A 13217-nucleotide genomic window follows, 5' to 3' on the forward strand; every position below is an offset into this window, starting at 1 on the left:
TTGGAAGGATTTGGGGGAAATTTGGGGGAAAAAATTGGGGATTTGGGGGAAATTTGGGGATAAAAATGGGGAAATTTGGGGCATTTGGGGAAATTCGGGGGATAAAAATGGGGAAATTTGGGGGAAATTTCGGGGATAAAAATGGGGAAATTTGGGGGATTTGGGGATAAAAATGGGGAAATTTGGGGGATTTGGGGAATTTGGGGGAAATTTGGGGGATTTGGGGGAAATTGGGGGGGAAAATTTGGAAGGATTTGGGGGAAATTTTGGGGATAAAAATGGGGAAATTTGGGGGAAATTTGGGGGATTTGGGGATAAAAGGGAAAAAATTGGGGATTTGGGGGAAAAAATTGGAAATTTGGAAGGATTTGGGGGAAATTTGGGGGAGAAAATTGGGATTTGGGGTAAAATTTGGAAGGATTTGGGGGAAATTTGGGGGATTTGGGGATAAAAATGGGGAAATTTGGGGGAAAAATTGGGATTTGGGGGAAATTTGGGGCATTTGGGGAAAAATTTGGGGGAAATTTGGGGGAAGTTTTGGGGGAAAATGTGAGGAAAATTTGGAAGAATTTGGGGAAATTTGGGGGATTTGGGGATAAAAATGGGGAAATTTTTGGATTTGGGGGAAAAAATTGGGGGAATTTGGGGGATTGGGGGAAAATTTGGGGGATTTGGGGATAAAAATGGGGAAATTTGGGGATTTGGGGGAAATTTCGGGGATAAAGGAGAAAAAATTGGGGATTTGGGGGAAATTTGGGGGATTTGGGGGAGAAAATTGGGGATTTGGGGTAAAATTTGGAAGGATTTGGGGAAATTTGGGGATTTGGGGATAAAAATGGGGAAATTTGGGGAAGTTTTGGGGATAAAAGGAAAAAATTGGGGATTTGGGGGAAAATTTGGGGAAAATTGAGGAAAAATTGGGGGATATTGGGGTTAAAAATGGGGAAATTTGAGGGATTTGGGAAAAATTTGGGGTAAAAATTGGGGTATTTGGGTGAAAAAAAGGAAAAAAAATGGGGGATTTGGGGGAAAAATGGGAAAAATTTGGGATTTATAGAGAAAAAATGGGAAAAAAGGGGGAAAATTTGGATTTGGGGAGAAATTTGGGAGGATTTGGGAAATTTTTGGGGAGTTTGGTGAAATTTTGGGGATAAAAAGGAAATTTGGGAGTTTGGAGAGATAAAAACGGGGGATTTAGGGGGAAAAAATGAAATAAAATTGGGAATTTTGGGGGATAAAAAGAGAAAAATTGGATTTAAGGGGAAAAAATTGGGAAAATTGTGGATTTGAGGGGAGGAAAAGGGGGAAAATTGGGGGAGAAAAGGGAAAATTGAGGGTTTAGGGTGGGAAAAATGAAAAAATTTGGATGTGTGGGAAATAATTGGGAAAAAAGGGAGAAAATTTGGATTTGGGGAGAAAAATGAGGAAAATTTTGGATTTTGGGGAGATTAAAAGGGGAATTTGGGGAGATAAAAAGGGAGAATTGGGGATTTGAAGGGGAAAATTGAAAAAGATTTAAGGGGATTTGGAGCGGAAATTTGGGTTGAAAAAGGGGGAAAATTGAGGGTTAAAAAGGGGAAAATTGGGATTTTTGGAAGGAATTGGGCATTTGAGGGAGGGGAAAAAAAGGGAAATTCGGGGGAATAATGGGGGAAATTGGGGAGGGAAAATGAGAGAAAAAAAAATGAAATTTTTAGGATATGAAGGGAAAATTATGAGGAAAAAATCCCAGTGCTCCAGTGAATTTTTTTTAAAATTCCTCCTTCACAATTCCCAAACATTTCCCGACTTTTGAGGCCTCTCCCGACGCCCCCCCCACCGCCCCTCACGACCGCCGCCATCTTGTCCGTGACGTCACCGCGACCCCTCCTCCTAAATTCCCTCCGGTCTCCGCCACCCCGCGAGTCTCCCCGGGCCTCACTCACCGAGCCCCGGCCTTCCCCTCACCGGTACCGGGGAGAGGGAGGAGGTTCCGAACCGGCAGGGGCCGAGTCCCGAGCCCTCACTCAATTCCCCGCCTCCATCTTGGCGCCGCTGCCGCCATTTTTATTCGCGCGCTTCCTCCTTCCCTCAGCGCCTTTCCCTTCACCGCGCATGCGCGGAGGGCGCGGAACTACGCACCCCGTCGTGCCCCGCGCGCAAGCCGGAAATCAGGCGGGCCCTTAGGCTGCTGGCCAATGGGCGGGGAGAATAGAGGGGAGCGGCAGCGGCGCCGCCCAATGGGCGTTGAGCAATGGCGGCGCTGGCGTTGCGGACGGCGCTGTGCGTGGCGGGCGCGGCGCTGTCGCTGTACGCGCTGCACGTCGAGCACGAAGCCGCTCGGGACCCGTCGTACCGAGCCGCCTGCGACCTTGCGCCATCCGTGTCGTGCACTCGGGTGTTTTCCTCCGGTAAAAAAAAAAAAACCCAAAACAAAAAACCCCAAACACCGGGGAATAACGGGACGGGAAACCGGAAGTGGGCGGGGCTTAAGCGCGGCCAATGGGGGTGAGGGGAGGGGCGCGCCGCTAGGGGGCGCGCGCATTCAGGGGGAAGCGATGGCGGGAAGTCGTGAGGGGGCGTGGCTTGCCTAGGGGCGTGTTTATGCTAATTACATCCATATATGGACTAAATGGGGGCGTGGCTTAGCATAATTATACCTATATATGGTAGGGTTACCTGGCTTTGTGGGCGTGTCCCGCCCTTTTTTTTTTTTACGCAGGTGGGGGCGTGGCCTGGGCCTGGTGGAGCCGGTGCTGGGCAGGGACAGCGCCGTGAACGTCCCCAATGGCGCCATCGGGCTCCTGTTCTACCTGCTGCAAGGGCTGCTGGGTAAACTGGGAGGGACTGGGAGGGACTGGGGACACCGGGGACGCCTGGAGGACAGTTGGGCACACCTTGATGACGTCATTTCCCCCACGTGTATCCCATACCAGGGCGCCTTTTTGGCCACACCTTGATGACGTCATTCCCCCTTCATTCCCCAAGTGTCTCCCATACCAAGGTGTTTTTTTGGCCACACCTTGATGACGTCATTCCCCCCTCATTCCCCCAGGTGTGTCCCATACCTGGCTGGCCTCAGTGACATTTTTGGGACACACCTTGATGACGTCATTCCCCCAGGTGTATCCCATACCAGGGCACCTTTTTGGCCATACCTTGATGACGTCATTCCCCCTTTAATCCCCCAGGTGTGTCCCATACCTGGCTGGCCTCAGTGACACTTTTGGCCACACCTTGATGACGTCACCCCCCTTTCATTCCCCCCCAGGTGTGTTCCATATAAGGCACCTTTTTGGCCACACCTTGATGACGTCATCCCCCCTTCATTCCCCCACGTGTTTCCCGTACCTGGCTGGCCTCGGTGACACTTTTGGGACGCACCTTGATGACGTCATTCCCCTTTAATCCCCCAGGTCTATCCCACACCAGGGTGGTTTTTTGCGCACACCTTGATGACGTCATCCCCCCTTCATTCCCCAGGTGTGTCCCATACCAGGGCTCCTTTGTGAGCACACCTTGATGACGTCATTCCCCCTTTAATCCCCCAGGTGTTTCCCTTACCTGGCTGGCCTCTGTGATACTTTTTGGATACACCTTGATGACGTCATTCCCCTTCATTCGCCCATACCAGGGCGCCTTTTTAGCCACACCTTGATGACGTCATCCCCCCCTCATTCCCCCAGGTGTGTCCCGTACCTGGCTGGCCTCAGTGACACTTTTGGGACACACCTTGATGACGTCATTCCCCCTCATTCCCCCAAGTGTCTCCATACCAAGGTGGTTTTTTGAGCACACCTTGATGACATCATCTCCCCTTAAATCCCCCAGGTGTGTCCCATACCAGGGTATCTTTTTGAGCACACCTTGATGACGTCATCTCCCTTTCATTCCCCCAAGTGTCTCCCATACCAGGGTGTTTTTTTGAGCACACCTTGATGACGTCATTCCCCCAGGTGTATCCCATACCAGGGCGCCTTTTTGGCCACACCTTGATGACGTCATTCCCCAAGTGTATCCCATACCAAGGTGGTTTTTTGGCCACACCTTGATGACGTCATTCCCCCCTCATTCCCCCAGGTGTGTCCCGTACCTGGCTGGCCTCGGTGACATTTTTGGGACGCACCTTGATGACGTCATTCCCCCTCATATTCCCCCAAGTGTCTCCCATACCAAGGTGGTTTTTTGAGCACACCTTGATGACGTCATTCCCCAGGTATATCCCATACCAGGGCACCTTTTTGAGCACACCTTGATGACGTCATTTCCCAGGTATATCCCATACCAGGGCACCTTTTTGGCCACACCTTGATGACGTCATTCCCCCCTCATTCCCCAAGTGTATCCCATACCAGAGTGACACTTTTGGCACACACCTTGATGACGTCATCCCCCCCTCATTCCCCCAAGTGTCTCCCATACCAAGGTGTTTTTTTGGCCACACCTTGATGACGTCATTCCTCCTTCATTCCCCCAGGTGTATCCCATACTAGAGTGACACTTTTGGGACACACCTTGATGACGTCATTTCCCTTTAAATCCCCCAGGTGTGTCCCGTACCTGGCTGGCCTCAGTGACACTTTTGGGACACACCTTGATGACGTCATTCCCCCTCATTCCCCCCATGTGTGTCCCATACCAAGGTGGATTTTTTGGCCACACCTTGATGACGTCATTTCCCCCAGGTATATCCCATACCAGGGCACCTTTTTGGCCACACCTTGATGACGTCATTCCCTCGTCATTCCCCAAGTGTGTCCCATACCAGAGTGACACTTTTGGCACACACCTTGATGACGTCATTCCTCTTCAATCCCCCAAGTGTCTCCCATACCAAGGTGGTTTTTTTGCACAACACCTTGATGACGTCATTCCCCCAGGTGTGTCCCATAGCAGAGCAGCCTCGATGACGCTTTTGGCCACACCTCGATGACGTCATTCCCCCTCATTCCCCAAGTGTATCCCATACCAAGGTGGATTTTTGGCCACACCTTGATGACGTCATTCCCCCCTCATTCCCCCAGGTGTGTCCTGTACCTGGATGGCCTCGGTGACATTTTTGGGACGCACCTTGATGACGTCATTCCCCTTTAATCCCCCAGGTCTATCCCACACCAGGGTGGTTTTTTTGCGCACACCTTGATGACGTCATTTCCCTTTCAATCCCCCAGGTGTTTCCCGTACCTGGCCGGTCTCCGTGACCCTCCTGGCCACGTCGGTGGCGTCGGCGCTGGCGTCGCTGTGGCTGGGCCTGGTGCTGCTCTTCGGCCTCGGGGACCTGTGCGTGGTGTGCCTGAGCACCTACGGCATCAACCTGGCCCTGCTGGCGCTCAACCTGCGCCGCTGCCGGCGCCGCCACAAACGGCTCTGAGGGACGGCAGGGAGGGAAGGGGTTAACAACGGGGAGAAATGGGGTAAAAAACGGGGAGAAATGGGTCAGAAATGGGGTAAAAACGGGGAGAAATGGGGTAAAAATGGGGAGAAATGGGTCAGGAATGGGGAGAAAATGGGGAGAAATGGGTAAAAGTGGGATTGAAGGGGTTAAAATGGGATTGAAAGGGTTAAAAAACGGGGAGAAATGGGTCAGGAATGGGGAAAAAATGGGGTTGAAGGGGTTAAAAATGGGGAAAAATGGGATTGAAGGGGTTAAAAATGGGGAGAAATGGATTAAAAATGGGGAGAAATGGGGTAAAAGTGGGATTGAAGGGGTTTAAAATGGGGTTGAAGGGGTTAAAAATGGAGAAATGGGTTAGAAATGGGGTTAAAATGGGGAGAAATGGGGTTAAAACGGGGAGAAATGGGTCAGGAATGGGAAAAATGGGGTTGAAGGGGTTAAAAACGGGGAGAAATGGGTCAGGAATGGGGAAAAATGGGGAGAAATGGGGTAAAAATGGGGAGAAATGGGGTAAAATGGGGTTGAAGGGGTTAAAAGTGGGATTGAATGGGCTAGAAATGGGTTTAAATGGGATTGAAGGGGTTAAAATGGGGAGGAATGGGTTAAAAACCAGGAGAAATGGGTTAAAAATGGGATAAAAGTGGGGTTGAAGGGGTAAAAAGTGGGATTGAATGGGTTAAAATGGGGAGAAATGGGTCAGAAATGGGAAAAAAATGAGGTAAAAGTGGGATTGAAGGGGTTAAAATGGGAAAAAATGGGGTAAAAATGGGGAGAAATGGGGTAAAAGTGGGATAAAAGTGGTCAAAAATGGGAAAAAATGGTCAAAATGGGGAGGAATGGGTTAAAAGTGGGATTGAAGGGGTTAAAAACGGGGAGAAATGGGTTAAAAACGGGGAGAAATGGGTCAAAAATGGGGAAAAATGGCCAAAAATGGAATTAAATGGGTTAAAAATGGGGAAAAATGGGTCAAAAATGCGATTGAATGGGTTAAAAATGGAAAAAAAATGGGCCAAAAATGGGAAAAAAATCGGATTGAATGGGCCAGAAATGGGTTAAAATGGGAAAAAAAGGGTCAAAAAGGGGAAAAAATGGGTGAAAAGTGGATTAAAGACACTAAAAGTGGAATTAAAGTGATAAAAATGGCATAAAATGGGTCAGAATTGAAAAAAAAAATGGGTGAAAAATGGAATTAAATAGGTCAAAAGTGGAATTAAATGGGTCAAAAGTGGCATTAAAGGCACCAAAAGTGGCATTAAATGGGACAAAATGGTAAAAAACGGGTCAAAAATGGAATGAAATGGGTCAAAAATGACAAAAAGGGTAAAAAATGGAATTAAAGTGACCAAAATTTTGAATGAAATTGGTAAAAACGGCAATTAATGGGTTAAAAATAGCGTTAAAGTGACTAAAAATGGCAAAAAAATGGGAAATAAAGGGTCAAAAATGGAATTAAAAGTTACCAAAAGTGATTTAAAGTGCAAATAATGACATTAAAGCGATAAAAAAATGGATTAAATGCATCAAAAACTGAATTAAAGCGATAAAAAATGGCATTAAAGTGAGTGAAAATGACAAAAATGTGAATTAAATTTGAATTAAAGCGATAAAAAATGGCATTAAAGTGACCAAAAACGACATTAAAGTGACCAAAAGTGAATTAAAGTAATTTAAAAAATAAAAAAAAAAGTTTCTGAAATTCCTCAAAATCGCCTCTGTGGGATCCCCTTTGTCCTTCAAATTTTTCCCCCCAAAAAAAGAGAATTTAAAATTTGGAAATTCCTTTTTTTTTTTATTTTTTACCTCAAAAAAACTTCGGGATTTTTTTGCTCCCTCACAATTTTTACCTCAAAAAAGCTCAAAAATTCCCTTTTCCCCCCACGATTTTCACCCAAAATTGTCCCTTTTTTCCCTCAATTTTCACCCAAAAAAATCCAGAATTTTTTTTTTCTTTAATTTTCACCCGAATTTTCCCTTTTCCCCTCAATTTTCACCTCAAAAAAAAACCTCCAGGATTTTCTTTCTCCCTCACAATTTTTACCTCAAAAAAAGCTCAAAATTTTCCTTTTTCCCTCAATTTTCACCCCAAAAAATCCAGAATTATTTTTTTCTTTAATTTTCACCCGAATTTTCCCTTTTTCCCTCAATTTTCACCTCGAAAAAACCTCCAGGATTTTCTTTCTCCCTCACAATTTTTACCTCAAAAAAACGCTCAAAAATTCCCTTTTTCCCCACGATTTTCACCCAAAATTTTCCTTTTTTCCCTCAATTTTCACCCCCAAAAAATCCGGAATTATTTTTTCTTTAATTTTCACCCGAATTTTCCCTTTTCCTCTCAATTTTCACCTCAAAAAAACCTCCAGGATTTTCTTTCTCCCTCACAATTTTTACCTCAAAAAACCGCTCAAAAATTCCCTTTTCCCCCACGATTTTCACTCAAAGTTTTCCTTTTTTCCCTCAATTTTCACCCAAAAAAATTCCAGAATTATTTTTTTCTTTAATTTTCACCCCAATTTTCCCTTTTCCCCTCAATTTTCACCTCAAAAAAACCTCCAGGATTTTTTTTCTCCCTCACAATTTTTACCTCAAAAAAAAAGCTTCAAAATTTCCTTTTTTCCCCACAATTTTCACCCAAATTTCCCCTTTTCCCTCAATTTTCACCCAAAAAAATCCAGAATTATTTTTTTCTTTAATTTTCACCCGAATTTCCCTTTTCCCCTCAATTTTCACCTCAAAAAAACCTCCAGGATTTTTTTTCTCCCTCACAATTTTTACCTCAAAAAAGCTCAAAAATTCCCTTTTCCCCACAATTTTCACCCAAATTTTTCCCTTTTTCCCCCTCAATTTTCACCCAAAAAAGCTCCAGAATTTTTTTCTTTAATTTTCACCCGAATTTTCCTTTTTCCCCTCAATTTTCACCTCAAAAAAAACCTCCAGGATTTTCTTTCTCCCTCACAATTTTACCTCAAAAAAACGCTCAAAAAATCCCTTTTTCCCCACGATTTTCACCCAAAATTTTCCCTTTTTCCCTCAATTTTCACCCAAAAAATCGTCGGGATTCCCTTTTCCCCACAATTTTCACTTTTCCCTCAATTTTCACCTCAAAAACCTCCAGGATTTTCTTTCTCCCTCACAATTTTTACCTCATAAAACGCTCCAAGATTCCCTTTTTCCCCTCAATTTTCCCCAAAAAAGCGTCGGGATTCCCTTTTCCTCACAATTTCCCCCCCAAATTTTCCCTTTTTCTCACAATTTACCCCCAAATTTTCTCTTTTCCCCCTCAAATTTCTTTTTTTTCCCCACATAAAAAGCCTTTAATAATCTTTTTTTTTTTTCCCGCCAAAATAAACCGATCCCCCTCACCTCCGTCCGCGAGGCGGCGCCATTTTCCCGCCACTCCCCCCCTCAGGATTCCGCGCATGCGCACCGAGGTCGGACCGTACCAACCTGAGGGCGGAATGCGGGGGGGTGGAAAAAACCACGGGAAGACGGGGGGAAAACGGGCGAATCCATTACGAACCGAACCCGGGGAGGAATCGGGGAGGCCCCGGGGCCGCTGGTAAGTGAAAATAAAAGATTTTTAGAGTAAAATTAAAAGGATTTAGGTTTAAAATTCAAAGATTTAAGGGCAAAATTGAGAGGTTTCGGGAGGGTAAATTGAAGGAGAAAGGAGAGTCCGGACGCCGGGGTTGTGTTTGGGACACGGGGTTAGGGAGAAGGGAGGGCGGAGAGAAGGAATGGAGGGGGAGTGAAGGGAAAAGGGCGTCCCGGAGCTGTTTTGGAGGGATTTTGAGGTAAAAAATTTCACTTCTGGAGCGATTTTCGGGGGGTTCTGAGGAGAAATTGGGGTCCCGGAGCGATTTTAGGGGGATTTTGAGGGGAAAAGGGGTTCCCGGAGGTGTTTTGAGGGATTTTGAGGTAAAAATTGCGGTCCGGGAGCGGATTTTGGGGAGTTTCTGAGGGCAAATTGGGGTCCCAGAGCGGTTTTGGAGGGATTTTGAGGTAAAAATTGCGGTCCCGGAGCGATTTTTGGGGAGTTTCTGAGGGGAAATTGGGGTCCCAGAGCGATTTTAGGAGGGTTCTCAGGGGAAATTGGAGTCCCGGAGCGATTTTAGGAGAATTTTGAGGTAAAAAAATGCGGTCCGGGAGCGATTTTGGGGAGTTTCTGAGGGGAAATTGGGGTCCGGGAGCGATTTTTGAGGGAAAACTGAGGAGAAAAAGGAGTCCTGGAGCGATTTTGGGGGGATTTTGAGGTAAAAATTGGGGTCCGGGAGCGATTTTTGGGGTGGTTCTGAGGGGAAAAGGGGGTCCCGGCGCGGTTTTGGACGGATTTTGAGGTAAAAATTTGAGTTTTGGAGCGATTTTGTGGAGTTTCTGAGGGGAAATTGTGGTCCCGGAGTTGTTTTGGAGGATTTTGAGGTAAAATTTTGAGTTTTGAAGGGATTTTGTGGAGTTTCGGAGGGGTAATTGGGGTCCCGGAGCGATTTTTGAGGGAAAACTGAGGAGGAAAAGGAGTCCTGGGGCTGTTTTAGGAGAATTTTGAGCTAAAAATTGGGGTCCCGGAGCGATTTTAGAAAATTCTGAGGGGAAATTTGGGGTCCGGGAGCGATTTTTGAGGGAAAACTGAGGAGGAAAAGGAGTCCTGGAGCGATTTTGGGGGGATTTTGAGGTAAAAATTGGGGTCCGGGAGCGATTTTTGGGGTGGTTCTGAGGGGAAAAGGGGGTCCCGGCGCGGTTTTGGACGGATTTTGAGGTAAAAATTTGAGTTTTGGAGCGATTTTGTGGAGTTTCTGAGGGGAAATTGTGGTCCCGGAGTTGTTTTGGAGGGATTTTGAGGTAAAATTTTGAGTTTTGAAGGGATTTTGTGGAGTTTCGGAGGGGTAATTGGGGTCCCGGAGCGATTTTTGAGGGAAAACTGAGGAGGAAAAGGAGTCCTGGGGCTGTTTTAGGAGAATTTTGAGCTAAAAATTGGGGTCCCGGAGCGATTTTAGAAAATTCTGAGGGGAAATTTGGGGTCCCAAGAGCGATTTTTGAGGGAAAACTGAGGAGGAAAAGGAATCCTGGAGCTGTTTTAGGAGAATTTTGAGGCAAAAATTGGGGTCCGAGAGCGATTTCTGGGGGGGTTCTGTGGGGAAATTGTGGTCCCGAGGTTGTTTTGGAGGGATTTTGAGGTAAAAATTTGAGTTTTGGAGCGATTTTGTGGAGTTTCTGAGGGGAAATTGGGGTCCCGGAGCGATTTTTGCGGGAAAACTGAGGAGAAAAAGGAGTCCTGGAGCTGTTTTAGGAGAATTTTGAGGTAAAAATTTGAGTTTTGAAGGGATTTTGTGGAGTTCCTGTGGGGAAATTGCGGTCCCGGAGCGATTTTAGAGGGGTTGTGAGGGGAAATTGTGGTCCCGGAGTTGTTTTGGAGGGATTTTGAGGTAAAAATTTGAGTTTTGAAGGGATTTTGGGGGTGTTTCTGAGGGGAAATTGTGGTCCCGAAGTCATTTTTGAGGGAAAACTGAGGAGAAAAAGGAGTCCTGGAGCTGGTTTAGGAGAATTTTGAGGTAAAAATTGCGGTCCCTGAGCTATTTTAGAAAATTCTGAGGGGAAATTGTGTTCCCGGGGTTGTTTTGGAGGGATTTTGAGGTAAAATTTTGAGTTTTGAAGGGATTTTGTGGAGTTTCTGAGGGGAAATTGGGCTCCCAGAGCGATTTTTGAGGGAAAACTGAGGAGGAAAAGGAGTCCTGGAGCTGTTTTAGGAGAATTTTGAGGTAAAAATTGAGTTTTGAAGGGATTTTGTGGAGTTCCTGTGGGGTAATTGGGGTCCCGGAGCGATTTTTGAGGGAAAACTGAGGAGGAAAAGGAGTCCTGGGGCTGTTTTAGGAGAATTTTGAGCTAAAAATTGGGGTCCCGGAGCGATTTTAGAAAATTCTGAGGGGAAATTGTGGTCCCGAAGGTGTTTTGGAGTTATTTTGGGGTAAAAAATTGAGTTTTGGAGCGATTTTGGGAGTTTCTGAGGGGTAATTGGGGTCCCGGAGCGATTTTTGAGGAAAACTGAAGAGAAAAAGGAGTCCTGGAGCGATTTTGGGGGGATTTTGAGGTAAAAATTGGGGTCCGGGAGCGATTTTTGGGGTGGTTCTGAGGGGAAAAGGGGGTCCCGGCGCGGTTTTGGAGGGATTTTGAGGTAAAAATTTGAGTTTTGGAGCGATTTTGTGGAGTTTCTGAGGGGAAATTGTGGTCCCGGAGTTGTTTTGGAGGGATTTTGAGGTAAAATTTTGAGTTTTGAAGGGATTTTGTGGAGTTTCGGAGGGGTAATTGGGGTCCCGGAGCGATTTTTGAGGGAAAACTGAGGAGGAAAAGGAGTCCTGGGGCTGTTTTAGGAGAATTTTGAGGTAAAAATTGGGGTCCCGGAGCGATTTTAGAAAATTCTGAGGGGAAATTTGGGGTCCCGAAGCGATTTTTGAGGGAAAACTGAGGAGAAAAAGGAATCCTGGAGCTGTTTTAGGAGAATTTTGAGGTAAAAAATGGGGTCCGAGAGCGATTTTGGGGGAGTTTCTGAGGGGAAATTGGGGTCCCGGAGCGATTTTTGAGGGAAAACTGAGGAGAAAAAGGAGTCCTGGAGCTGTTTTGGGGAGAATTTTGAGGTAAAATTTGAGTTTTGGAGCGATTTTGAGGAGTTTCTGAGGGGAAATTGGGGTCCCGAAGTCATTTTTGAGGGAAAACTGAGGAGAAAAAGGAATCCTGGAGCTGTTTTAGGAGGATTTTGAGGTAAAAATTTGAGTTTTGGAGCGATTTTGTGGAGTCTCTGAGGGGAAATTGTGGTCCCGGAGTTGTTTTGGAGGGATTTTGAGGTAAAAATTTGAGTTTTGAAGGGATTTTGGGGGTGTTTCTGAGGGGAAATTGTGGTCCCCGAAGTCATTTTTGAGGGAAAACTGAGGAGAAAAAGGAGTCCTGGAGCTGTTTTGGGGAGGATTTTGAGGTAAAAATTGGGGTCCGGGAGCGATTTTTGGGTGGTTCTGAGGGGAAAAGGGGGTCCCGGCGCGGTTTTGGAGGGATTTTGATGTAAAAATTTGAGTTTTGGAGCGATTTTGTGGAGTTTCTGAGGGAAATTGTGGTCCCGGAGTTGTTTTGGAGGGATTTTGAGGTAAAAATTTGAGTTTTGAAGGGATTTTGTGGAGTATCTGAGGGGAAATTGGCGTCCCGAAGCGATTTTTGAGGGAAAACTGAGAAGAAAAATGAATCCTGGAGCTGTTTTAGGAGAATTTTGAGGTAAAAATTTGAGTTTTGAAGGGATTTTGTGGAGTCTCTGAGGGGAAATTGGGGTCCTGAGGTTGTTTTGGACGGATTTGGAGGTAAAAATTTGAGTTTTGGAGCGATTTTGTGGAGTTTCTGAGGGGTAATTGGGGTCCCTGAGCGATTTTGAGGGAAATTTTGAGGTAAAATTTGAGTTTTGGAGCGATTTTTGGGGTTTTCTGTGGGGAAATTCCGGTTCCTGAGCGATTTTTGGAGGATTTTGAGGTAAAAAAGGGGTTCCAGACACTTAAATTCTGATTTTTGGGTTTTTTTGGGGGGTCCTTGGAAGAATTTTTGGATTTTTTATTGGGTTTTTTTTTGGGTCCTTGAGGAGATTTTGGGGGTTTTTTATTGGGGTTTTTTGGGGGTCCTTGAGGGGATTTTGGGGTATTTTATTGGGGTTTTTTGGGGGGTCCTTGAGAGGATTTTGGGATTTTTTTTTATTGAGTTCCTTGAGGGGATTTTGAGATTTTTTTTATTGGGGTTTTTTTGGGGGTCCTTGAGAGGATTTTGGGATTTTTTGGGGGGTTTTTTTGGGGGGTCTTTTAGGATATTTTGGGGTATTTTTGGG

General features: G+C 45.7%; 2 protein-coding genes across 2 annotated transcripts in view; one reads left to right on the top strand and one right to left on the bottom strand.

The window, feature by feature from the left end:
* The window catches only part of LOC148219437 (branched-chain alpha-ketoacid dehydrogenase kinase-like), a 17319-nt gene extending 15478 nt beyond the window's left edge, over nt 1-1841 (bottom strand). Inside the window, exon 1 of the mRNA XM_088157598.1 lies at nt 1780-1841. Coding sequence (XP_088013724.1) covers nt 1780-1841 — 62 coding nt within the window. The remainder of the gene's footprint in view (nt 1-1779) is intronic.
* Nucleotides 1842-2213: 372 nt separating this feature from the next.
* Nucleotides 2214-7080, top strand: VKORC1 (vitamin K epoxide reductase complex subunit 1). The gene is made up of 3 exons (XM_088157592.1): nt 2214-2388; nt 2699-2811; nt 5151-7080. Exons 1-3 carry the CDS (start codon nt 2234-2236, stop codon nt 5348-5350), a joined length of 468 nt encoding a protein of 155 aa, XP_088013718.1. The 5' UTR covers nt 2214-2233; the 3' UTR covers nt 5351-7080.
* The last annotated feature ends 6137 nt before the right edge of the window (nt 7081-13217 follow it).

This window comes from Sturnus vulgaris, unplaced genomic scaffold, assembly GCF_052056855.1.
Source record: "Sturnus vulgaris isolate bStuVul1 unplaced genomic scaffold, bStuVul1.hap1 Scaffold_1139, whole genome shotgun sequence".
Classification (NCBI taxonomy): domain Eukaryota; kingdom Metazoa; phylum Chordata; class Aves; order Passeriformes; family Sturnidae; genus Sturnus; species Sturnus vulgaris.

Coding starts and splice junctions, on each gene's coding strand:
- VKORC1 (XM_088157592.1), top strand. CDS start 2,234: ATGGCGGCGCTGGCGTTGCGGACGGCGCTGTGCGTGGCGGGCGCGGCG. Junction 2,389..2,698: donor TGCACTCGGGTGTTTTCCTC/CGGTAAAAAAAA, acceptor TTTTTTTTTACG/CAGGTGGGGGCGTGGCCTGG. Junction 2,812..5,150: donor CCTGCTGCAAGGGCTGCTGG/GTAAACTGGGAG, acceptor TCAATCCCCCAG/GTGTTTCCCGTACCTGGCCG.